Raw genomic sequence first — 27,410 nt, forward strand, 5'->3', positions numbered from 1 at the left:
CAATTGGGTTGAATTTCATTTGTTCGAAAATTTTACGAGACAAATGAAATGCTTCCTACTTTGTTTTTTATTAAGGTTGAAATTCCATCGAAACTGAATATACATCCTAATGTACATTGGGCGGCACGAGGACGTGAAATTGTGTAATGCAATTTTAAAGATAAATCAGCCAACATCATTTTCATTATCATATTAGTGACTTCCTTTGGCCCGATTTACACATTGATTAGTGTTAAATGCGGTTTAATACTAAAATATTAATGTGGAATTTCTTTAAATCTTGATTTCATTAGTGTGTATAAGTTTTTCAAGAATATTCAAGGACGATTCAGGATACGTTTTTGAACTGAGATGGTTGTTGTAAGTAGTCTTTATTAGTTATCCAGTTATAAACGAACTGATTTTGAACTACTGACTGAAATAGTAGAGGCTGTGGAGCCCTAGACTAACCATTGAAAAAAAAAACAAAGAAAATGTATTTCTTCATGACATATTAATATAATTGACTGACGTTTTCGAAAACAAAAATTACATTCACAATAAACATATCTATTCTACAAAAATGACAAGGGTTGGACGTTAAAAAATGTAGGCGAAGAAAGCTGTAATCTGGCTCCAAATTCGCTCCCGGCATGTTACAAATTTTACAACAGCAATCAAAACATTGCTTAATTTCCAACTTTTCACTTAGCAAAGTTTACGTCATTTCATCAATTGTCAAAGTTTAAAAACTTAATCCACTTAAGGACCCTTTAGGGGTAGTGTGGAGTGCGCATGTCGCTAGGGTAGCGAGCACGGAGGGCACTCGGCTCGCGGCGCGCACTCGGCCGGCACGCTCGCGGCACCTCGCGCTGACATGGCCTACGATCGCGCTCCGTTATTTGTAAATTGTAAACCGTCTACCGGACGAAAGTTTTTAAATTTAGAAAGAGATTTGAACGAAATCTATTAAAAAAAATTGAATGGGTATTTTATGGTGAAAGAAGAGATGGAGTTGATAAGACTAGTGAATTACAAACGTATGATGTGACTAAGTAATTACTTGAATTGTAATTATTTGAAGTGCACGTGTGAATTAACTTATGCCATTATCAAACAAAACGCTGTATAAAAATGTTAAAATGATGCTTTTGCTGCTAATAACGTTATGTGGTGAGTAAATTTAAGTGTCCCATAATCAGTGTTTCTGTTTTATTTTATATTTTATTTGTTGTTTAAGATCATCCCGCCAGCTCCTGATTACATATTCTAGTTATCTAAAGAACTGGGATACTTTTATTCAATACATAGTTAATTTGAACATATAATAAGGAAAACTATGCCCATTTTCCTGGACTAATGCTAAGAACTTCTGTCTAAATCGCTAGACGGCTAAGAGAGAGCCTATCCAAAACTTTTAATTGAAAGGAACAAAGGCTATCACATTTCCATGTAACACCCTTTAGTACACTAATGCGAATTGTTTACAACTCTCATAAAACCTCTCATCGCGACTCCGATTCCAAATACAAATTTTCCAGCCAGTATTTTACAGCCAGTATTTTGGTTTTTAATAAATAATGCACAGGCTCTCGTTCCGCTCGTTTAAAACCTTCGAGATTCGGATAAATTAAAGGCCTAATAAATATGGCGCCGTCATAAAGCTGAGTCGATAGCCCGAGAAGTTTTCGCTCCAAAAATACCTAAGTGCAGGACATTATTTTATCCAGCTCTCAGAAACTGCACTGATTGGCTCGTTTTTAGACGTTAAGATTTTTCTGCAGAGTTTTAATCTTTTGAGTTTTCTGTATTCTCAATTTGAACCTACGTTTTTTTACCCGATTTACTAAACTTTTATAAGTGGACTAGCTTCTGCTTACAACTTCGTCTGTGTGGTATCTAACTATAACTATTCTGTCGTTTCTCGGACCTCAAACTATCTCCATATCAAAAATTATCTAAACCACGGCGGTTTCAGCGTGAAGAGGATCGGGTAACAGACATACAGACACTAGACAGACATATTTAATTTACTTTCGTATTTATAAATCAGTAGGTATAAGCTCCGTAACGAATGGTTCTGATGATTTTATTTGATGCTGTTATCGGCCTAATTGCCGTAGTAATTTATAGGTGTTAGGTATATAGGTATATTTTATTTTGTAGGTTCGTAAATTTAAATTTGATTGCTATCTATGATCTGACCCGAATAACGGATGCCACCGCCTATTGTTCTTGTTATTTATGATTAAAGTTTCGTGCGTTGATTTACGATGGAAATTTTGTATAAAATAATATTTGGTATTTATTAAATATACATGTGTAAAGATAAAGATTTTAAAATAATATATATTTCATAGCAGAGCCGTCGGTAAATGAAATTGCAATTTTAAGTACAGGTATGTTGTATGTACATTTTGGTAAATAGAAGACAGAGTTAATTTAATTAATTATAATTTATAGTTGTGGGCTCGAACGTTGGCTAGAGTTGATCACAGTTATACAATGTCATGCCAGGCATGTACATGTACCTACAAGTGACAATATAGACTCGGTTATATGTAAGTAATTATTAAAAAAAAACATTTTTGATCTACTAATCATATTGTTCACTTCAAATACCACCATTTCAACAATAGCGTTATGTGTAAATTTGCGGCCATTTTAATGGCCGCGCTAACGGTTTTATTTAAATTAAAACATCGTTTAGCCAATGACAGATGATGAACGGCGGGTGAGCTCGCGTTTAGATATTGCTCATAAACATTTTTACGACCGTCTCGCTTCTCCAATAAATAGAGACGTAACGAAACGCGTGAAAATGGTGGAGCTACAAGAACTTACATTCGGAGGACATACTTTTACTTTGTGTGGAACAAAGCCATTGACATGTTGCCAAGAAGCTTATCTTGCCAATTAGATATAACTTTTGACAAGACACGGATAAAAAAGATAAAGATTACTCAGATAATGTTTTACTTTATTTAGTCACACTATGTGAATAGGATGTCTCCGTAGTTACTCCGTAGTTATTTTTTTTACTCCATACATTATCCAAATGACATACATACCTATAGTTTGTCAAAGGACTGCCTCATTTCAATCATAGACAGAGAGAATCAATCTTTGTCTTACACTAGTACCTACTAGCACCCAAAAGAAAAGGATGAGTATAGTTTTCCTGGTTGTTACTGACTGACAAATTGGTTTGACCAACTATAATAAAAAACCGGGCAAGTGCGATTCGGACTCTACCACCCACAGTATTTGTTGTTATAGCGGCAACAGAACTACATCATGTGTGAAAATTTCAACTGTATAGTTTGTCTGTCTATCACGGTTCATGCGATACAGCCTGGTGACAGACAGACAGACAGTGGAGTCTTAGTAATAGGGTCCCGCTTTTACCCTTTGGGTACGGAACCTTAAAAATGAAGTTTTTAATAACTGACATTTTATGTCAGTTTTAATTACTAAAATAGTTCCCCGAAAGTAATTCGTATCCGCAATGTTAATATAAACGAGAAATTCAGTAGCAAGTTTCAAAACCAAGCTAAGTTTAACATGTTTGTTACGTCAGTAACAAGTTTTTTAATTAAGGCATGTTTAATTATTTCTGCCAGTTTCCTTTTCCAGAGTTTCTAGGATTACAAGCACAGCTTCAGTGGCACCATCATGGCGTTATATAATGTTCAAACGACGATGAAATACGTTTCTTTTATATCGAAATATATTAAAATTGAGCTAACATAAATCCTTGGATCCATTCAATCCTTGGCTTTGAAATATAGTTACGAGAAACTTATAAGACTTGTAAATGGAAAGATAGGTCAAGACAGGTTAGCTTGTTTTGTTAGCCTAGTAAAGGCATACCTATAGCAAATTGGTATTAACAGGCCAATTCAAACGTATCACCGCATTCCACTGTCGCCACTGACATCAGAATGGCTAACTGATGTCACACTGAATACACGACTTCGCTCGTACTAGTCCGTACGTGTCTCTTTCTATTTAGTACCTGGATTGCTGTAAGAACTCTTTCCCACTGACGTACAGTTTTTTGCGGGTACGGTTTTCTGCCAGATACAGTTTTCTGTAGTATGCGTGCAGTATCCCGCAAACAGAATGCTCGTGTGAACGTTACTATAGCACGTACACTACTAAAACGGGATCCTGCAGAAAACCGTACCCGCAAAAAACTGGACGTCAGTGGGAAACAGCTCTAATTGCTTTGTAATAGGCAAGTTGAATATTCACTTGAGCTAAGCACTGTTAATAATTATGCGTCCAGGCGGGATGTCACCCCTCATAATCACTTACCAAACAGTGATTAGGTTTAGCTGTAACGTAATTATGCTTGAGAGCTCTCGCAACATTATAATTACGACTCGGCAATACCTAGTTAAACATCAATGCTACATGAAAATTTGGCAGCTCCAAGATTCCTTTAGCTTAAGTACCTAACAATCCGCAAGACATAAAGCGAACCTCTTTTAAGGAATTAACCGAATTTGAGATAATTTAACGGGGCTCAACTGTCTCCCTTTACAAATGGTGGGGTTTGAGTGAGATTATTGTAAAAGGATTATCTTAGACGTAATTTACAAAGGCGTGGTATTTTAATCCTGCTAAAGTCGCAGCAACTCGAAACAACATCCATTGTTGAGTTCGTCAACGTCTTTTAATTAATTTTAATTACAATTTTGTCGATTGTCTGCGGAATTAAACGAAGTTTGCCGTTTCTTGACGACGTGGGAGAGTTGGCTCGTGGCCAGCCGTAGTATTGTTTATTTACTGGTACAATTTGCGAAGAATGTGCCGGTGACGAAGGTAAACGAAAAAATTTAATAAATCGTGGATCTCCTTCGTGCCACGTCACAGATAAGCCTGCCTTCATCCCTGGGGGGGATATTATATTCATTAGCTTGCGGAAATTAGCGCTTTTTTAAAAAACTTGGATTAAGGGGCTTATGGAAAATCAATCACTGCACCAGGATCCGTCTAAGATTACTTTGCACCTAGTTGAATAGAAGTGAGGGAGTGTCATTAAGTCATTATATATATATTAAACGGTTTAAAAATGACTCACGCTAGACCGGGCCGTGTCCGGGCCGTGTCCGGGCCGTGTCCGGGCCGTGTCCGGGCCGGAGCTTCCGGTGCTTACTTTTCTATGACAGATGACAGGTGATCACGTGATGCTTTCCATAGAAAACGATGCGCCGGAAGCTCCGGCCCGGACACGGCCCGGTCTAACGTGAATCATCCTTTATTTTCATAGAAATTTGTCGTTGTAATGCCTTGCAGAGTTAGCTTGTTCTGACTCTATTTGCTTTCTATTCGAAGGTCTTGAACATTCAGTCAAAAGACTCAAAAGCATGCATGACTATTTTTTTTCTGTAAATAGTTCCGTGGTTGCGTTAGAGAAGTTTCGCTTACTTTGTTGTTATTTATTATAATAGGTAAACTTGTAAACTTTTTACTGATTTCTTATGTTCGTTTTTAAGAACAACAGGCGAATTTTAGCAAACGTTGTAAAACATCATCTTTCCGTATAGCAACATCCGTACGAGACTATCAAATTTATAAGTTTCTGAAGTGGCAACGGATTTATTTATATTTAACGAATCAAACGTGTACAAGGTTCTAACTACGCGAGTGACACTTTTAATTTGGTGTTGTCCTGTCACGTACCTAGTTGCTCTTGTGCATATCGATATTTCAGTATGGATGGATGTCATTCTTTATGCGCCATTCTCGAACTCATATAACCTACCTTAAAACACAATAACATTGCAGTTTCAACATAACTTTACCCGCCGCGGCACAGTTCAGTTAAAGCGAAATAATCTAAGTAGTTACCTACAGATACCTACCCTTTCTTCGCTTTCTTCAGAGAGTGTATCAGTAACTACTTTTAAGTTTTAATTTTTAACAAGCAGAAACGTCTGCGAACGATGCTATTAAGCTTAGAATAAATTTAAAAGTGGAAAAAAAAAATACTGTCTTGGGTGAGACTTGAACTCACGACCCCTGGATCGATACTCCAGTGCGCTGCCATCTGAGCCACCAAGACCTCATCCATAGCCAGCAAATCTTTCCACCATACTTTTAAGTTACTTAGTCTTTTAAGTTACTTTTAAGTTATTTCGCTTGCACTGAACTGTGCCGCGGTGGGCAATGTTATGTTTAAAGGGCAATGTTATAGTGTTTTACGGTACGTACTTGTTAGACCCGCGGATCAAATTTTCACTCTCAATTATTTATCCGCCCAGCCGTTTACATTAAAAGTTAAGGTCGTGGTTGTACAATAAATATCTAAACTTTGAAAAAACTCTTTTTTTGGCAGAATGTAAACAGCTGTTACAAAGTTAATATTCAGTGTTCTGCGAAAGTTAAGCCTTACTTAGGCCATAAAAAAGGATGGAGCTTGCATACTCTTTGCTCACAAATCGGTACTTACATTAATGCAAACGATTATTGCTAAAGATAGAGAGCTAAGAACATTTCTAAAAAGACCAAACATAAATACTATGTATATAGGTATACATTTTTATTGATTATCTTCTGGTTGCATGTACACTCTGTTCTGGTGGTGGTGTGGGTTCTGTCATGTGTTCTGGTTACATGGTACTTGATTTAAACTTTCACGATTTTTAAACATTATTAAATTGCACAACAGGACTTCCTCCGACGTTTCGAGGACGTTCAAACTGATAAACAAGACCAATGTGCGGGTTCGAAAAACTCGCGCGGCTAGAAGATGTTGATGCCAACTTTAGCCAGTCTTCTCCGAGACCACGAGCACAACGCCGTCCTCGAAACGTCACAGGTAAATCTGAAAACTTACCTAAATACGCGATTTAGTCCCGTTGTGCAATTTAATAATTACATGCTACTTCCTTTTAAATAACGTTAATATTACATAGTACGAGTATTAGGTACATAATAATATCATTTACATATATCCTGTGATAAGCAATTATGAGACTATTAAACGCTCATAATGGTCGCCGTAATAACTCTAGTGATCAGCTAAATCCCTACACATGATAATCTGGCTACGTATAACGCGTATCGCACACACGGCTCAATCCGGCAGCCCATCCGGTATTCTATACCCCAGGTTGACGAGACAATTTGGTTTGACGGTTATAAAGTGTTGATGAACTGTATTGATTAATTATGGTAGAATCAGAATTACAAGAAGTCGACGTCAGATATGTACAGTTGCAACGAGAATAAATCATTGAGGAGATATTAGGTAATAATAGATCTAACACTCTAGTTATTAATAATTGTTTACTTCAAGAATGATTCATATTTGTTATTATTATTTAGAAATTAATTGCTATCGCTATCGATAACACGATATTTAGTTAATCACTAGCACTTGTACGTTTTGGCCCGTAAAAACCGGGGTAGGGGCAGTGGTGTGACACTGCACCTTTCGGCCCCATTCGGCTCAGCGTTGCTACGAGCAATTATTAGGGTTGGCAAAACTTGACGTTCCTTTGAGTGAACAACCACAGATAAGATATACATGAAGTATACAGCCCTAAATAGCCGAAAGGAATAGTCCCATACATTAAAAAGGGACAACATGATTCGTCCCAGTATCGCTGTCATACTTCGGTTTTGTAGGAAGTGTCATTTCTGTACGGTACCTATTACTTATTCTGAGCTAGGGGTATTACCAAAGACAAAAACCAATCCGAATGAATTTTTGCCGAGCCTCCCTGTACGTAACGTAGTTTATCCTGAACGGTTATCGACAAGCATTGCTCTACGGACCGTGACTGTCGATGGCCGATGGCAAGGGAAATTGTTAATTCTATCGAAACGAAACACAGGAAACCACGTCCTAGCTTAGCTCGTACGTCGCGATGGCTTGGCACCCTTCCAGCCAGCGATTGTGCTTTACTATGGCGATTATTTCACTGGTGCACTATTCAAACTGCTTCGGAACCCGACTGAATGGACATGAAAGAATTTTCGTGTGCAGCGACCGACTGTAATGATGGACGTTTATTCTTTGAAAGCTAGGGACTTGGATTTAAAACGGTGTTCCTGTGAATAGTACATTACTATAGAGGCCGGGAAACGAAGGGTTGTAGACCAAGTAGATATAGACCCCGTTTCTCGCAGAGATTTGTATAGTGCTTTTCTCAAATTTGCAATGAAATATCCTTGGGCTACGGTGGCCAAAATCGAGAAAAAACTGTCTAAAAATGTAATTTAGCACGGAGCAAGTACCGGGGCCTCATGAATTACGACTGTTACGAGGAGGTGTCGCGTTCACCAACCCGCCGGGCCCCGCGGCCGGGGCGCGTACGAGTATGAAGGTATCGCGGGCCGCGGCTGCTGTCAAAAACAGAAGGTTGTTTTACAGGCCTAGGTGTGTAAGGCTGTATGAAATCCCTTTACATATCATCTTCACTCATTGCACCGGATACCTACGTAGTATTTCCGGACCTAATTTGAAGTAAGTAATGTCAACTTAATTAAATTAGTACATTACGATTCAAGTGCGAAAAGTAGCAAATTCACAATGAGTGGCGATAAATTGAAACACGACCGAAGGCATTGTTTTAAATCGGCACGAGTTGCGAATTACCTTTTCGCACGTGTATCGTAGAACGTTTTACAGTACATATGGCCCTTTAAATTTTTGACATGGCACGTAGGTATCGTCTTTAATCCCGCCCTAGGGCGGTAAAGTAGCACCATATGTACTGTAATAGTACATTGTGTATTAAGGGCGGGAAATAAGAAATTACGAACGAGTGTCAATTTTAAGCCCGACGCGAAGCGAGGGCTTAAAATGTTCACGAGTTCGGAATTTCTTTACCGCCCGTGGCACACACAATGTTTTTCATCACACTTGTAAGGAAAAAAAGGAGAATTAATAAAAACAAACTTCTGTATAAAACACTTTTCCGCCCTAGGGCGAAAATTTCAATTTCCCGCCCGCAAGCCCTACGTGTAAATAAGTGTTTTTCATCACACTTGCTCGGAAAAGATTTTTTCCGCCCTAGGGCGAAAAATTCAATTTCCCGCCCGCAAGCCCTACGTGTAAATACATCTTTTCCGAGCAAGTGTGATGAAAAAAATATTTACTCCTATCTTTTATGTTCAGGGGCGCAAAAGGGTCGGTGTTGAGGTGTTGATATGCAAACGGTGCGGTGCCGACATTGTCTACGTTGAGCATAAATCGTGAAACATGGATATTGTCGTTCGGAAATACGTTTACGAGGTCCCATTATTTTATACGATCCAATAATGTTAGTTTAATGCATTTTATGTTGAAAAGTGTAAAGTAACGTTTAGTTGGATAATACGTTATTGTATTTTGATCGCCAAGGGCTCTGAAAGGTTGATTATTTTCTGTTCAGACGTAAGGATGTATTTGTTTTTAAATTGACCTAACTCAAAATAACTTTAAATTAATATCAAAGTAAGTGTCAAATAAATGATTTATCTATCTATCAAAGTATCTAATAAAAAATTCAACCGGCGTATTATAGATGGTTTTATCCACGTGATAAAATAACGGCCACTTTTTAACACCGCGGGATAGAATGTGGCGGACACCGTTTTATCACGCTGTCACGTAGACAAGAACGACTATCATATCCGTACAGAAGCGGTATCATGGTCGCATTTTTAGGGTTCCGTAGCCAAATGGCAAAAAACGGAACCCTTATGGATTCGTCATGTCTGTCTGTCGCAATTTTATTATGTTACTTGCTGCTACGGAACCCTTCATGGGCGAGTCCGACTCGCACTTGGCCGCTTTTTATCACCTGTCATGCCATGCATCACTTTCGCACTGACATATTTGTTAGAACGTGACAGGCATGGTGACAAATGATAAACAGTCGACCATCTTAGCCCTACAGGATAATAGTGATAGATTTTGTTTAATCAATTTAGTAAAGAAGACCATCAGCATGTTGTAACAATTAAATTAGGTCATGATATAAGTACGGATGTAGTACCCAAACTCATCCAGAGATGGCGCCACCTCCGAGATAGAACACGCTAACGGTGTGTCGACGTAGAATAGTGACCTCCGAGGTGCAAATTACGATCGATGTCAAATGTTAGGAGCGGATTACTGCTTGGTTGGCTGCATTCAAGCTATTGAACACCTTCCAACATTAATCTTGCGAACTAGTTATTGTGATCACAGTGCGGTGTCTCTGTCGAAACGCCTGCTGACGTTACAATAGCTACGTAAAAGTTGTTAGTAACTGTACATAGATAGTTAGGAAGCATTTCAATAAAGAAGCCGACTGAGATATAACTACGTTGTTTTCGTCCGTGGAGTAACCCTTACTACAGTGGCGGCCAACTCGGGCTCGAACGAACCCAGATACGTGGTTACACGACTCGGAAGGAAGACAACTTATCCAGTAAAAGCTCTCCGGGGGAAAGGCGAAGATAAGATGTCTGTCAACCTAACTCAGGAGCAGTTCCAGCAACTATTGGCCAACATAGGAAGTAGTCGGAAAGGCAGTATGACGTCATGCAAAGCTACTTATAACGGTCGAAAGGATAGGGAGACAGTGGAAGCCTTTCTTACGGCGGTGCAAGTTTTCAAGAAGCTTGAAAATATAACCGATAGTGACGCACTAGCTGGTCTACCTTTAATCCTGCGAGACGAGGCTGCGGTGTGGTGGCAAGGTACCAAGAGCATCGTCAACACATGGGCTATATTTGAAGACGCACTAAGAAACACGTTCGCTCCCAAGAAACCCGTATATGAAATTTATTTGGAAGCTTGCGGAACCAAGCAAGGGCCAGGAGTCTCTACGGACGATTTCGTCACAAAGAAGAGAATGCTGTTCTCCGAACTTCCCAGCGATGAAGTCCTTAATCAGAAGCAGCAGCTTAACATAACTTATGGACTGTTAAACCTTAAAATTAGGGAGAAAGTCCCTATAGAGAAAGTTAAGGACTTTGATGACCTTCTAAAACAGGCACGCAGCGCTGAAGCTTTACTGAAAGAGAAAGCACTGGGGGAAGAGAAGAAAGAAAGCAACGACAAAACTGCAGAGACCTCCAAATCAGACAATTCGGCCCCGTCGCGGGCGAAGAAAGCATCTCGATGTAATTTCTGCAAGAAGCTAGGTCATGTCATAGAAGAGTGTAGAAAACGCAAAAAGACAATGGAAGCTGGCAATGGCCAAGCGGATACTGTCCTGCCAACATCGTATCGTCATAAAACAGACTCCAATTCGGATGAGGCACAACTAGTTGTACCGGAACACGAATGGGCTAATGTGTTGGCCATCTATCATGATGATCCTAAAGCAGGTCACTATGGTGCTGATAAGACGCTTCAGGCCATATCACGCAGATATTATTGGATTGGCATGCGGAAGTACATTGAGAGCTACGTTAAACTCTGCATCAAGTGCCAACGTTACAAGCCTTCTAACTATAAGCCGGCTGGACTCCTACAGACCCATGCACTGAGTCAGCGGTTCGAAGTGATTTCGTTTGACCTCTTTGGGCCATTACCTCCTTCATCTGACGACAAAACCTGGATCTTCATCATCGAAGACATAAACTCGCGTTGGGTAGAACTCTTCGCATTGGAAGATGCAACAGCGGAAAGATGTGCGAATATTCTAATAAACGAAGTCTTCCTTCGTTACGGGTTCCCTAGAAGGATGATCAGCGACAACGGGCCACAGTTCGTCAGTGCCATCATGCAACAAGTTTCTTTCTGTTTAAAGATCAAGCATGCCTATACGCCTGTATATCATCCCGAGGCAAACCCCGTGGAAAGAAAGAATCGGGATTTAAAGACACAGTTAGCAATGATTATTGGACAAAACCATAGGGAGTGGCCAGAACACCTCCCAAGCATCAGGTTCGCCATGAACACCGCGGTCTGCAAATCGACGTCCTTCACTCCAGCCTACCTGACTTTCGGGCGACAACTGAGAACGATTGATGACAACTACCATGACTTTCGGCGAATAGTACTCTCGGAAAACTTCATACCAGAGATAACACCGAAGTTGCTGCAATTAGCAGACACAATAGAGAAAACTAGAGAAGTGCAAGAGATAGAAGAAGAAAAGAGGAAAGAGCTGGCAGACCAATCCCGCCAGACTAGGCCAGACTACGTTGAAGGTAACATGGTTATGGTGGCACTACACCCACTTAGTTCCGCCAACAAAGGCATCAGCGCCAAGTTTGCCCCAAAGAGAGACGGTCCGTATCTAATCACCAAACAGCACGGACCTTCTTCATATGCAGTCGCAGACCCTTCAAACCCTGGGGTGTGCCTCGGAATCTACCATTCTTCAGCGCTGACACCTTATACAGGCTCAACCAATGAGTTACCTACTCCCGCCCAACCTCTGAGGAAACGAGGTCGACCACGCAAGGCAACCCAGCAAGATCGTCCCATCCGGGGTCGCGGCCGACCGAAGAAACAGTGAGTTACCCTCGCTGGGGCATCTCGGAAACAAATGGGGGGGGGGATGTAGTACCCAAACTCGTCCAGAGATGGCGCCACCTCCGAGATAGAACACGCTAACGGTGTGTCGACGTAGAATAGTGACCTCCGAGGTGCAAATTACGATCGATGTCAAATGTTAGGAGCGGATTACTGCTTGGTTGGCTGCATTCAAGCTATTGAACACCTTCCAACATTAATCTTGCGAATTAGTTATTGTGATCACAGTGCGGTGTCTCTGTCGAAACGCCTGCTGACGTTACAATAGCTACGTAAAAGTTGTTAGTAACTGTACATAGATAGTTAGGAAGCATTTCAATAAAGAAGCCGACTGAGATATAAGTACGTTGTTTTCGTCCGTGGAGTAACCCTTACTACACATATAAAAAAAGTTGGAGCAGATGAATTACCCAGTGCGGAGCAAAGAATGTACATTTTACGGTATTGACTTATTGTTGCCAAAATCTCAACGGATTGGCATCATGGCGCGGAATGCGGGGATATTACGCGAAAGAAGCTGCATTCCACACAATCCACATACCCCTTATCCACTTATAGGGATTGCCAGCATTTTCGGAATTCTTGTGTTTTCGTCTTTATTGAATACGAAAGAGGTAAGGTCAATATAGTTAGACCAAGAAAAGTCTGCAACGATTTTGATAGCCCACGCAGTGCAAGTGTTATTTTAAACGTCAAACTTCTATGAAATTATGACGTTTAAAACAACACTTGCACTGCGTGGGCTATCATTCTAACTCTAGTACAGTCAACAACAGAGCTATGAATACAGGCAAAGTGTCAAAAATATGTATACAGTACTTTATTGCCTGTACATTAAGGTCGTATATACATATTTTTGGCACTTTGCCTGTATTCATAGCTCTGTTGTTGACTGTACATTCCGATCGCGACTGCAGCAGCGGGAAACGGGCGATGACACTGTCAATTTCCTCGATAAAATGGGTGATGGAGTTGTACTATAGTTGAATTATCGAGAAGATGGAATTGCATTTGTAGTGGTTGTATGCTGATAGTACAAGAAAATAGAAAATTCAAATATAGAATGCCTGTAAACAAACAATACTACTACATATGCAATTCCACGCTCTCGATAATGCAACTATACTTGTACTTTCTTTTCGTGACAGCAAATGCGACCACGATTGCAACATAATTTATCAAGGAAATTGACAGTGACATCTACCCGTTTCACGCTGCTGCTGTCAAAAACCGAATAGCAGATACTTGTTTCTTGTATTATTCTAGTGACAGCTAGGATTATACGACAATCTTACGTGGGCTGTATACACTCGTCGAGAGACCCCGAGACAGGCCGAGAATGAGTGCGTAGGTACATGCTGCTCCCTTCTCGGCTCGCTCTTCCTTGTGTCGTCTCGCGCTTCTTCGATTGGATCGGAGCGGTGCCGAGAGGCTCTCGATGAGTGCGTACAGCCGACATTAAGAGAAAGTGGTTAAATACGTCAATTCATTCGGGTCTCGTGATGATCCCATCCATTACTCCGTCGCAATTACTGTGGTCCTTCTAAAACGCCGACCGCGCTATTATTTCCCTCGATTGAGGTCACTGCCGCGTACGAATTGACAATTTCATCTAATGGAACGATAAGTGCACGGAGACGGCCAATAGATTTTGGTAAATTACTATTGTATAGCCGAACCATTCCATGTGTTATAGTTTCAGAATTTGCAACGTATTTCGAATAAATGGAGCTAATCCTGAACTATGAAATTGTTCAGTAGTAAAGTAAATATTAAAATATTGCGTAGTCGAGTCAAATATCAAACATTAGAATCGTTTTAATATGATATATTGCAACTTTGTATTAAACAAATAAATACATTTTGTAAACACACGAGTATCAAATAGATAGTGACGGTCAAAGCGGCTAAATATATCGAAAGACATCCTTATTTCCATGGTAGCAAAGGTGTGTAAGATATATTTGGCTACTTCGGCCGTCTCTGTCTATTTGTACATTTGGGTAAATTGCAGATATCATTTGTTTTGTCCATTTCTAGATAAAATGGCCGCTCTCAATATAATATTGTGGACAGAACAGGCGACAATTCCTTTGAGCCATTGATACCATTCTAAGGCAACATACACCCGACAATTTTCCAGCACTGAAAATGTGAGAAAAATGCCGATTGAATTTCAAAAGTTCGCAGTTATGAAGTAAAGTTAAGGATATTTAGATGAGTAATAAAGTACCTATCAACAAAACTGAAGTACGAATAAAACGAGAAAAGTTTGGCTCGTGGGTCTGCCACTTAGTGATGTGCCGATGAGAACGTTTTCCTTTCTGAGAAAGAAATTTCCGAATAATTTCCGGAAAATTTCCAACTTTCTCGAGAACGTTTTCTTATTAGCATAAATAAGTTATAAACAATCTTATAATTATTTTAATGGAATGGCATAATTATTTACTTTGGTTAAGTTTTATACCTTTTGCCTCAAATAACTTGTTTGGGCAATTTTGTGTTGTTTTACTCCTGTTTTTTTATCAATTAGTATTATTTTTTTATATTGCTATGAATGGTGCCAAGTATTTGCTTTTAAGCTTCTATGGTATTTGTCTTATCTCCTACACTAAGCGATTACACAAAAGGTGACGGTGACAGTCCATTTCCAACGACAGCAGCACTACCATTCATTTTACTATGGAAATTGACAATAACACCGACGCGTTCGTACTAGTATTGCAGCTCCGGTCAGAAATGGAATTTTACCCTAAAATTCTCAGAGAACATTTCCGAGAACGTTTCCGATAGATTTCTCTGATCTCGGGAAAGTTTCGAGAACGGCACATCGCTACTCCTGCGATATTAATGACGGGAGAGGGACCTACAATCATAACTTCAAGAGCCTTTGTTTTTATTGTCATAAAAGATAAGGATAAGCCCTTGGGCTTTGTTTGAATAAACTTACTTTTATTTATAAGTCAAGTTGAAGCCGTAAATTAGGGCGGGGGCGGTACATGGGAATACTTAATTAGAGTAATACGTAATAGTAGGTCGACCTTCACCAATCTGTCTGACGGATGAAACTATGAAAACATGAAAGAAAATATGTTCCAGAACATAAATAAATAGGGTTGCCTAAAGAAATAAGGTCAAGGTTATTTTTAATAAACTTTTGAAAAAAAAAAAAATTTTTTTCGGCAAATTTCACCGATTTGTCTGACGAACGAAATAAGTTTCAATGGAAATTGTACAACTTGTACAACATAAATCAACTAGGTTGCCTATCTTTTTCCGGTCACTATACGTGGTTACCGTGTTTAAAGAGGTGATTTTATATCGATAATTGCACTCATCTGTCTGACGCTGGAATTGTACATCAAAATGATGGTAATTTTATTTCAAATACAGTGGTATAGGGTTGCTTGCGAAAATCCGGTCACAAATAAGGGTTGCCAGGCTTTTAATTAAAATAAGAAGGGTAGACTATTAGCCATAACTCATAAACGGATTAACTGAATCAAGTTTGTTTTAATTCTATTTGATTGAGTTTTTTAATGATTTTTTTCATATTTTTTGGACACATGGTTCAAAAGTTAGAAGGAAAAACCTTTTTCTTTTTTTCTAAACGATTATTTCCGAAATGATTCACTTTATCTACTTAACGGCGCGCGATTTATTTAGTTCGATTTGATGCGATCCGATTCTTTTAAATTGTTAAATTTATCGGGTAGTTGTGATTATGTTTGACATTGACAAGTTGATTTATTTTAAGAGCGGGTAATCCCGAATGGAGTTGTAAGTGTCATGACGGCGCGGGACGTCATTCGTTGACAGCGCCCCGCACGGAATGGTCGCTTACAAACCCATTGGCTCTTAATCGTAATTTATTGTTCTAATCCGTTAATATTGTTGTTGTTGAACAATTCAAATAAGAAATACAGTGTTTTGATTGTACCGTGAGATTATTATTTCGTAAAATCCTGCACGTGCACGCCCACACGACATCAATATGTCGAACACGCCTTCAGACACGCCTGTTCGGCCTCCCGATATCCCGACATCAGAAGTGCGACAACCAGAAACGACGCAGGATCGCCCTACAGGTCAGAGTGATGTTAATTTAAATAGTACTGACAATCAAATGTGGAAAATGTTATTTGAAATGCAGCAACGTCAAATGATGGAACTAATTCGTACAATTAAGGAACCTAATGCTAAAGATATTAAACTAGTGCTTCCTGAATTTAATCCTGAGTCTCGAGACAGCGATGCTAGGGCGTGGTGTACTACTGTGGATTTGTGCATGCAAGAAAAAGAGATAACTAGTAGCAACCTAATCATTGCCCTGAGTCGAGCGCTTAAAGGTACGGCAGCGTCATGGCTGGCCCAGAATAGTTTTGCTGGGATAACTTGGACTCAGATAAAAGATTCTTTTCTCGCTCGCTTTGACTACGTCGAAACACCTGCTGCTACATTATACAGGCTGCTTAACGAGAACCCAAAGGACGGTGAATGTTTGGCATCATATGCTAATCGCTTTTTAAGCACGCTGATGAATAGATGGAGTTCTTTATCAAATGAGCAGATAGCGATAGCTGTAACGTTAGCACATGCATCAAAAACTGATCCACGACTACAAAGACTGGCTTTTACTACGGAAATCGATACGCGAGTGAAAATGCAACAAGAACTGATGGCCTATACTTATCGTAAAAGAGGGCCTGCGACACAGGATAAGCCGTTGGCACAAAATGATGCTAAACGACCCCGTATTGATTCATTACGGAGGTGTTACATATGCAACAAGCCACTTCACAATCACTTGGCAATCGATTGCCGTGTTAAAAATGATTCAACGCAAGCATCGACATCGAAGAATACGGCTGATGTTCCAACAAAACCATCCTCGCATATCGACACGCTGCACGAAGAAAGAAGATAAATCAAGCGAAGCGGTTGTGGAGCGTCGAGTGAATGTCTGCACTGTCAAGCAAGCTTCAGACCAACTGTCTACTAATCACGGTGAGAAGTATTCATTCTGTTTTGATTCGGGAGCTGAATGCTCTCTAATTAGAGAAAGTGTAGCTAAGAATTTCCCTGGTAAGCGACAGCAAAACATTGTAAATTTACTTGGCATTGATAAAGGATCTAGTGGTTTACAATGCAATAATCAAATTTTAGCCACGGTCAACATACAGGGGTTCTTAGTGCAATTGCTTTTCTATACTGTACCTGATGATTGCATATCTCAGTCTATCCAAGTGGGGCGAGATTTATTGGCGTTAGGGTATTCAGTAGAAATGACTGAGGATCAAGTTATTGTTAAGAAAATTAAGACGGTAGCAGTTTGTGAAGTAGGTTCTAAAGTAAATGGTTTCCAAAACATTGATACCGACATTCCTACTGATTTTCGGGGACAATTACTGACGTTACTCGAAGAAAACGCAGACCATTTCGTGGAAGGTACGCCAACTGGTAGAGTTAGCACCGGGCAATTAGAAATCAAATTAGCTGACCCAAGTCGCACTGTACAAAGGCGTCCGTATAGGCTGAGTTCAGAAGAAAGGGAATTAGTACGTGATAAAATTAAAGATCTTTTGGACGCTGGCATAATTCAAGAAAGTTGTTCCCCATTCTCGAGCCCCATTTTATTAGTCAAAAAGAAAGACGGTACCGACCGACTCTGCGTAGACTACCGAGAACTTAATAATAACACTGTGCCCGATCGTTACCCACTTCACATTATTTCTGATCAAATTCAGCGGCTAGTAGGAGCCAAGTTCTTTACTTCACTTGACATGGCAAGTGGGTACCATCAGATACCAGTTCATAAGGATTCTATAGAGCGGACTAGTTTCGTGACACCGGACGGGCAGTTCGAATATCTTACTATGCCATTTGGCCTCCGAAACGCCCCTGCGGTGTATCAACGTGCTATAAATAAGGCGCTAGGTCCTTTAAGTGAGACGTTTGCTGTAGTATATCTGGATGACGTCATTATTCCCTCCCGTACAGTAGAAGAGGGCTTGGATCGGTTGCGCCAAGTATTAGGGGCCTTAAGTAGTGCGGGTTTCTCGCTAAATTTAAAGAAATGCGCTTTCCTGAAGACGGAAGTAGAATATTTGGGCTATCATGTTTCTGCGGGTGAAATACGGCCTAACCCAAGAAAAATAAAAGCGTTAACAGAACTTGCGCCACCCGAAACAGTTACGCAGCTAAGACAATTTATTGGGCTGGCCTCATATTTTAGGCAGTTCATCCCGGGATTTTCTCAAAAGACGGCCCCTCTTTACAGACTGACATCCGGAAAAGGGAAAATTGTTTGGACGCCGGAGTTTGAGAAAATTCGGCAAGACATTGTGGCTATTCTTACTGATAAGCCAGTTCTAACTATTTTTGACCCTGATCAGTTGATTGAGTTGCATACCGATGCCAGCGCTGAAGGTTATGGAGCTATTCTGATGCAACCCGTCGACGGTAAATTACGCGTGATCGAATACTATAGCCGCCGTACCTCCAGCGCTGAGTCTCGGTATCACTCATACGAGCTAGAGACCTTAGCCGTTGTAAATGCCATAAAACACTTCCGGCACTATTTGCACGGGCGTAAGTTTAAAGTAGTCACTGATTGTAATGCCGTCAAGTCAAGGCGTCCAAGTCGAAGGTAGACCTGACACCACGTGTCCACCGTTGGTGGTGTTTTCTACAAACTTTTGAGTTTGATATCGAGTATCGCCAGGGTAAAAACATGAGTCATGTTGATTTCTTGTCCCGCAATCCTCTTCCTGTATCAACACAGCAAATTCCAAAAGTAGAACAGAAGCGGGTTTGCTTGACAGAGATCTCTGATTCTTGGCTTCAGGCAGAACAACAAAAAGACGATGAAATTAGGTCCCTTATAACGAAACTTAATGGTAATGAGCTTAATGACGACATTGCTAAGACATATGAAACCAGGCGAGGTGTTTTGCACCGCAAAATAGAGCGCAATAATAGAAGTGTTTGGTTACCGGTTGTACCAAGACCGTTTCAATGGGCAGTCATAAATCATGTGCATGAGAGCATTATGCACCTAGGATGGGAGAAAACTTTAGAAAAGGCTTTTTGTCATTATTGGTTCCCTAATATGAACAAGTACGTAAGAAAATTTGTGGACAATTGCATAACGTGTAGGGTATCTAAATCACATTCCGGGAAAGTTCAAGCTGAACTCCATCCAATTCCTAAAGTAACCATTCCTTGGCATACTATTCACATGGACGCAACCGGGAAGTTGAGTGGTAAGAGAGACACAAAAGAGTATGTCTTCGTAACAATAGACGCATTTACAAAATATGTACTCTTGCACCATTCACTAAATATTGACGCTAAAAGCGCTATTAAAGCTTTGCAGGCCGGCCTTTCTTTGTTCGGTGCCGCCACACGCATTATAGCAGATCAAGGTAGATGTTTCGCTGGAAAGGAGTTTAAAGATTTTTGTACGACCCATAACGTAAACCTACACCTCATAGCAACGGGCAGCAGTCGTGCTAACGGGCAAGTAGAACGAGTGATGTCAACTTTAAAGAACATGCTTACAGCTGTTGAAACCGGAAACCATAAGTCGTGGCAAGCAGCATTGCCAGAAATACAACTAGCCATAAATTGCACATTTCATCGCACTACTAGGGCTAGTCCTCTCGAACTGCTGATAGGAAAGGTTGCCAGACCTTTGCAATTAATGACTTTAGATACGGTTGACACTGAAATTGACTTGGACACTATTAGAGAGCAAGCGACCCGGGCCATAAACACGAATGCCTCCATAGAGAAAGATAGGTTTGATAAAGGGAAAGCTAAGGTAAAGAATTTTGAAGTAGGTGACTATGTTTTGATCGAAAATCACGAACGTAATAAAACTAAGTTGGAACCTAAATTCAAGGGTCCGTTTCGAGTGGCTGAGTTGCTTGATGGTGATAGATATCTGCTAAAGGCATTGAACTCTAATCGGACGTATAAATACGCGCATGATCGTCTACGACGAATGCCCGATTGCTATGTTCCATTGGACTTGAATACCGCGTTGGAAACAACCGAAAGTAGCTTAGCGTCAGGATGCCCTAACGGCGCTGGTGAGTAAATAAGTGGTGTTGCTATTTTTGTGTTGGTTTGTGTGTGTGTTATGGTAAAAGACTTGAGCAGTATGGTAGTCTTGGTGAAATTAGCAGCTTAGATGCCATAATGTTGCCTTAGTGGCATTTGTTGATCTCAGTGGCGTTATTTACCTTGGATATTAGTTGGCCTTGGTGGCAATAATTGGCCTTGGTGGCAGTGGCGTAGCTAGGGGGGGGCGGCGGGGGCGGCCCGCCCCGGGTGTCACCCTATTGGGGGGTGACACCCGACCGTGAACATCAGTAGTGCCATCTATAAGAATTCGTAAAACTGTGGCAGATTGCACAACCGCCATTAAGGAAATAATATACAACATGCCCACGAGGAACCCAAGAGATTTTGACAGAATATTCCTGATCATATTTAAAGACTAAAATGTCCTATAAACTGTTTTGGAATTCGCCTAGTTTCATAGTCCAGTACCACCAGCAGGCTAAAAAAAGCATCTTTTTATTGTTACTTAGTGCAAAATGTTTTTTTTATGGCGATGTTGCTACTATGGGACCTAGTCCAAATATCCTTATTGATATAATGTAAAAAAGTGACAAGTACACTTTGCAAAAACTAGGTTTTACAAAAAAAGTTAAAATTCTTTTTGAGTGATAGTTTTACAAATAGCATTTATATTTTATGTAGGTACGGTCAGCCAAGAAAGTGGTCTACCACTTTTCGACTCTATCAATCAGATGATAGAGTCGAAAAGTGGTAGACCACTTTCTTGGCTGATTGTACATTACGTACAAAAAAATTGAAAAAAGAATTTGTGTTTCGTGAAATTGACGTACCTAATACTCTAACTCTTTTAATATTTTTTCCTTCTTTGGCCTCGGAAATGCGTGGTTAAAATCTATCGGGTTCCTCGTTGGCACCTGGTATGTAGCAATAATATTTTGGCGCCTCGTAGGTTTTTTTAATTCAGGACCATTGTAAAGGTTTTTTTTTAATTATGTGATTATTTCTGTAATTGACAAAAAAAAGTTAAAATTATTTTTGGGTGACAGTTTTACAAATTATAGCATTTATATTTTATGTACAAAAAATCGAAAAACAATTTTATTTTGGCGAAATTGACGTAAACTCTTTTAGTATTTTTCCTTATTTTGGCCTCAGAAATGCATGGTTAAAATGTCTCGGGGTTCCTGGTATGTAACAATAATATGTTGGCGCCTCGTAGGTTTTTTTATTCAGAAAAGTTTTTTTTTTATTATGTGATTATTTCTGTAATTGAGAAGCTATGTCACTGTTTCTAATTGGGTGACTCTGGACTATTTGAAATTCATTGTGAAATGGGATTTTCCAGAATCTCTTTCAAATCGCGCACTTGGCAAAAAAAGTTTTTAATTTTTTTTTAACGTAAATTATTTGTATATCTTTCACGGGACAATGATGACTCGGACCTTTGCGAGGCGTGCGCGGAGCCCAAGCCAACATGTAGATGCCCTTATGACACTTATAAAATGTGGGTTACACCGAGCGGATGCTGTCCTTGCCCGTGTCATAGAACGCGCGCAGAGGCAACACCCGCGGGTGTGGATTATTGAGAGTTCATGGAATCTAAAATGAAAGCGATGGAGTAAATTGTGAGCTATGGAATATTTATTTATTTATTTATTTATTTAAAATTTAAATCAGGCAACAAGGCCCATATTACAAATACCTTACAGACTAACATACATATATATATTATAAACTTAAAAACTAAACACTATTTATGCGACAAAACGGCGTGGCTCCGTTGAATCGGCTGTTCTTGTGTCGGATTCGGCAGTTTGCCCCGGAACCTCCGAAACACGACACCTTTCGGCCAGAAGTCGGCGCACTCGATGGTCTCTTGCAGCGGTCGCGGCACGCGCACCACAAAAGAGTTGAAGTGCACGTAGTGGCGCGATCGAAGCTGGAACACCCTCAGCGAGTAACCGGTCTTCTGGTGTACGTACTCCACCACTTCAGCAGCCGTGGCGGTGTAGTGCAGGCGCGACACATATAGCGCCTTACTCGGTGTAGCAACCCGCAAGCCAGAGTTAGCCGGTTCGGATATTAAACGTAATTTTATAATTGTAAAATATTAAACATATTTTACAATTTTGATTGAATTTTGGGGTGACACCCACAATTTCCGCCCCGGGTGCCACCCATGCTAGCTACGCCACTGCTTGGTGGCATTAGTTGGCCTTGGTGGCATTAGTTGGCCTTGGTGGCATTAGTTGGCCTTGGTGGCATTAGTTGGCCTTGGTTATTAGACACGCCTGTTCGGCCTCCCGATATCCCGACATACTTCAAAATTCTATAACACCTCGTTTACCTTCCGGGCTGTTCGATTGTGGAATGCTTTGCCAGTAGAATTAAGATTAGCTAAATCTCTCCCCATTTTCAAAAATCTGCTGAAAGGCCTGAAAGTATACTTTTTATCTCTGCCTTAAGTTGCCATTTTATATATTGTATATATATGTAAGTATAAATATATATTACGTATATTGTATATTTATTTGTGTATTAGGTTTTGTTGTAGTATGTAATATGTGTGTTTGTGTTTAATAGTCTCCATATTTCGCACCGTGCACTACGTGTTGACTTTTGTTTGAGTTCTTCATTTCCTGCTACCCAAAGGTTGTCTGGAAGAGATCGCTTTTTAGCGATAAGACCGCCTGTTGTTACGGGGTTCTATTTTTCCGTTAAAATTTCTTTGTAGTTTTACATGTATGTAAAATATATAATTATTGGTGCAATAAAGAATATTTACTTAGGTACTTACTTACTTAATTTATCAAGAAATGTTGTTTAAAGACCTCTATTTATTTTGAAAGGCCTATCCAACGACATCCCACACTATAAGGTTGAAACGATAAAAAAATTGTCACATATATTTTGTTTCTTTCAAAGCGATTATTTCCTAAAATATTCACTTTATCAAAAAATGTTTTTTTGAAGAACCCTACTTATTTTAAAACTCATATCAAATGTCATTTTACAACATAGATATCAAACGAAAAAAAAAAATATATGTGACCATTTTTTTCGCTTCAACCGTATAGTGTGACATGTCATTGAAATAAATACGTTTTTTTATCGCCTCGAAATAAACAAAATGTACGTGAGGATATTTTTTCGTGTCAACCCTGTGGTGTGGGATGTTGTTGGAAAGGTCTTTCAAAATGAATAGGGGTTTTAGAAGATTTTTTTTATTAAAGTGAATATTTTTGGAAATAATCGCTTTGAAAGAAACAAGATGTGTGTGACAATTTTTTTATCGTTTCAACCTTATAGTGTGGGATGTCGTTGGATAGGCCTTTCAAAATAAATAGGGGTCTGTAAACAACATTTCTTGATAAAGTAAATCATTTCGGAAATAATCATTTAGAAAAAAAAAAGGGTTTTCCTTCTAACTTTTGAACAATGTGTCCAAAAAATATGAATAAAATCATAAAAATAGTGCTTAAAAACTCAATCAAATAAAATTAAAACAAACTTGATCAATTAAGCCGTTTATGAGTTATCGCTAAAAGTCTTCCCTTCTTATTTTAATTAAAAGCCTGGCAACCCTTATTTGTGACCGGATTTTCGCAGGCAACCCTATACCATTGTACTTGCAATAAAATTACCATCATTTTGATGTATAATTCAAGCGTCAGACAGATGAGTGCAATTATCGATATAAAATCACCTCTTTAAACACGGCAACCACATAATAGTGACCGGAAAAAGATAGGCAACCTAGTTGATTTAATGTTGTACAAGTTGTATACTTTCCATTGAAACTTATTTCGTTCGTTAGACAAATCGGTGAAATTTGCCGAAAAAAATTTTTTCAATTATTTTTTTAAATAGCCTTGACCATATTTCTCTAGGCAACCCTATTTATTTATGTTCTGGAACATATTTTCATAGTTTCATCCGTCAGACAGATTGGTGAAGGTCCACCATATATGTGGGATCTCCTACTATATTTAAGGATGTATCCCGGGAATATCACTAGAAATATTCCCGTTTTTATTGCGTATTTAAGGTTAGATAGAAAAAGTGGCTGTTGCTGGAATTATTTTATACATATTTAAGTACCTACGAAGATTTTTTACCCTACTTATATTGTTTTCAATTAGAAACATACCACGAGAATATGTATATTCCCGCATTTTTAGAGCACCGTACAAAACTTTGTTCACGGTGCTCTTATGGGATCACTTCGGTCTTGCAAATCGGTTAAATGCGTTTTTCTCAAAGACCGTTTGATGTAGGTACCTAAAATTTGGAATAGTTATGGCAAGTACCATCACTAACACTGTGAATAAGTCAAAACTGCTTATTTCAGATTTTAGGGGGAAATTTAGGGGGTTGAGAGGGGTAGCTTGAATTTTTTTTTATTTATTTATTTATGTATTTATTTATTTATTTTATTTAGAAATTTAATTCAGGCAACAAGGCCCATATTACAAATACCTTACAGACTAACATACATATGTATTTTATAAACTTAAAACTAAACACTATTTAGTCGACAAAACGGCGTGGCTCCGTTGCATCGGCTGCTCTTGTGTCGGATTCGGCAGTTTGCCCCGGAACCTCCGAAACACGACACCTTTCAGCCAGAAGTCGACGCACTCGATGGTTCCCTGCAGCGGTCGCGGCACGCGCACCACAAAAGAGTTGAAGTGCACGTAGTGGCGCGATCGAAGCTGGAACACCCTCAGCGTGTAGCCGGTCTTCTGGTGTACATACTCCACCACTTCCGCAGCCGTGGCAGTGTAATGCAGGCGCGATACGTACAGTGCCTTACTCGGTGTAGCAATCCGCAAGCCAGAATTAGCCGGTTCGGCGGTACCACACTGAGTCTTACGAGGCGCCGTGCGCGCCTTCTTCTTTCTTGATACCACTGTGAAATCCTCCTCATCCACACTGGTATTTGTAAGAATCGTGTGGGGTACCATTAGAAAGCTTGCAAAAATTGAGTCGATGGACTGATTTTGACTTCATTTTAGAGTGCAATAGTTTCGATAAAAAATGCATTTAAAGTTGCAAGTTTTCATACAAAAATATTCACCTCTGTCCTGGCGATTTTCGCGAAAACTATAGCTAACAGGCAGCTGACCAGTCAATACCCAACTTAAAGAAGCATGGAGACGGCGGGAAAATTATCAGCTTAACTTTATCTTTATTACTTTTTCAACTGCAGCCTGATCTTTGGTTGCTTAGGGCTAGCTAACTGATGCTTACACTGGTCATTTCATATTAGGATGTAGTTTTAGCGAGAAAGATCCTTAGTTAAAACTTTGGCATTGAAATTTATGACTTATGTCTTTGATACAAAGTTTAATTCTGCTTGCTTATTTTTGTGGGATATTTTTTTTTTTCTGAATAGCCTACTATAAGTACAAAATACAACCTTATTATATTGCAAATAAGTTTAAATTTCGAACAGGCTTTCCAACCAATTGACTATCTCAATGTGCCCAGTAAGAATCATATTTATTATTGCAGTTTATCTGAAAAAATTCAAATTAAGAATTCCGTTCTTCACTGTCGTTGTGTTTTTTTTTTTCACAATAGAGCACATAGAGTTAGTAAGGCGTATAGAGAAAGGGAACGGTGCTCTGAACACCGTAGTCTTGACTTCGTGCTTGGCCAATTATTTTAAATAAGAATTTAGGACACAAAATAAATGTGATATTCATTAATATCAGTGTAACATAAATATTATTAATAATTGTGATATAATGTATTCATTGACCTGTGATTCTATTCAATTCTTTGGGGAGTTCTGGCTTTCCATACATTAATATAACATATTGACGAACTAAAAGATACGCACGTCTTACCTACTGCTTAATATCATTTCCAAAACTCTTCAGAACTGGGAAGGGAGAAGTTTGACCAATGTTGTTTAATAAATGCTCGGTACATGCCATAAAGAACATGTGCACATCGAGTTTCATTAAAAATATTAATAATCTTTTATTCATTACATCAATTTCTCCTTAGTTTGTACAATATTCTAGAGAACATGGTAACATTCCCAAGCTCGGTAATGAATCCACAGCATATCACTATTAACACGCTTATTGTGTCCGGCTTAGTTATTGCAGAATTGTTTATTATTAGTACAGGGTCTCAGGAGGCGAGGAAGAGGCAATGCCTCACGCGCCTGCCACGGTTTGGCGTGCTGACTTCCTGGAGCACAGAGCGGCGTATATCATTGTTAAAGTTATGAGATGAGGCTGTACAATAAGTTCGTGATGAATTATCTAGAGTCACTTCACGTTTTCACTTAAGTGAGGATCGTAATTGATATGTTTAATAATAGGTATACCTAAACATATAGGTTTTTTTCTGTTATTAATTCACAGTTACTGTTCACTAGTAGGTACTGTGGTTGAATAATACCAGATAATACCCACTTGCCTTATTTTTTATAAGAGAGAGAGAGAGAGAGAGAGAGAGAGAGAGATGAAAAGGAGTGTAACTATACTTGGTCAAGCAGATCTTGTCAGTAGAAAAAGGGGGCAAATTTGAAAAATGTAGGCGCGAAGGGATATCGTCCCATAGAAAAATTGAATTTCGCGCCTTTTTTTACTGACAAGATTTGCTTGACCGTCTATAGGTACCTACCTCTATCATGCATTTCTTCCAGCATGAAAGCATCTTACATCAAAAAATAAAACACATTGGCAAACAATTTGTAACTAAAAATGTATGCCGAAATTGTGAAATGTTCTTAGAACAATGAATATTCAAAAGTAACAATTCGAGCAAAACAATATTTTGAATAAAAACTCCAATTCTGCCACTTCGTCTAAATATCTGTAGTACTTAAACAAATTACGGGAGC

General features: G+C 39.3%; 1 protein-coding gene across 1 annotated transcript in view; it reads left to right on the forward strand.

The window, feature by feature from the left end:
• The first annotated feature begins 975 nt into the window (after positions 1-975).
• The window catches only part of LOC134791548 (uncharacterized), a 64,403-nt gene continuing 37,968 nt past the window's right edge, over positions 976-27,410 (forward strand). The window contains exon 1 of the mRNA XM_063762597.1: positions 976-1,152. Coding sequence (XP_063618667.1) covers positions 1,083-1,152 — 70 coding nt within the window. The 5' untranslated portion in view covers positions 976-1,082. The remainder of the gene's footprint in view (positions 1,153-27,410) is intronic.

This window comes from Cydia splendana, chromosome 6 (assembly GCF_910591565.1).
Source record: "Cydia splendana chromosome 6, ilCydSple1.2, whole genome shotgun sequence".
NCBI classification, from domain to species: Eukaryota; Metazoa; Arthropoda; class Insecta; order Lepidoptera; family Tortricidae; genus Cydia; species Cydia splendana.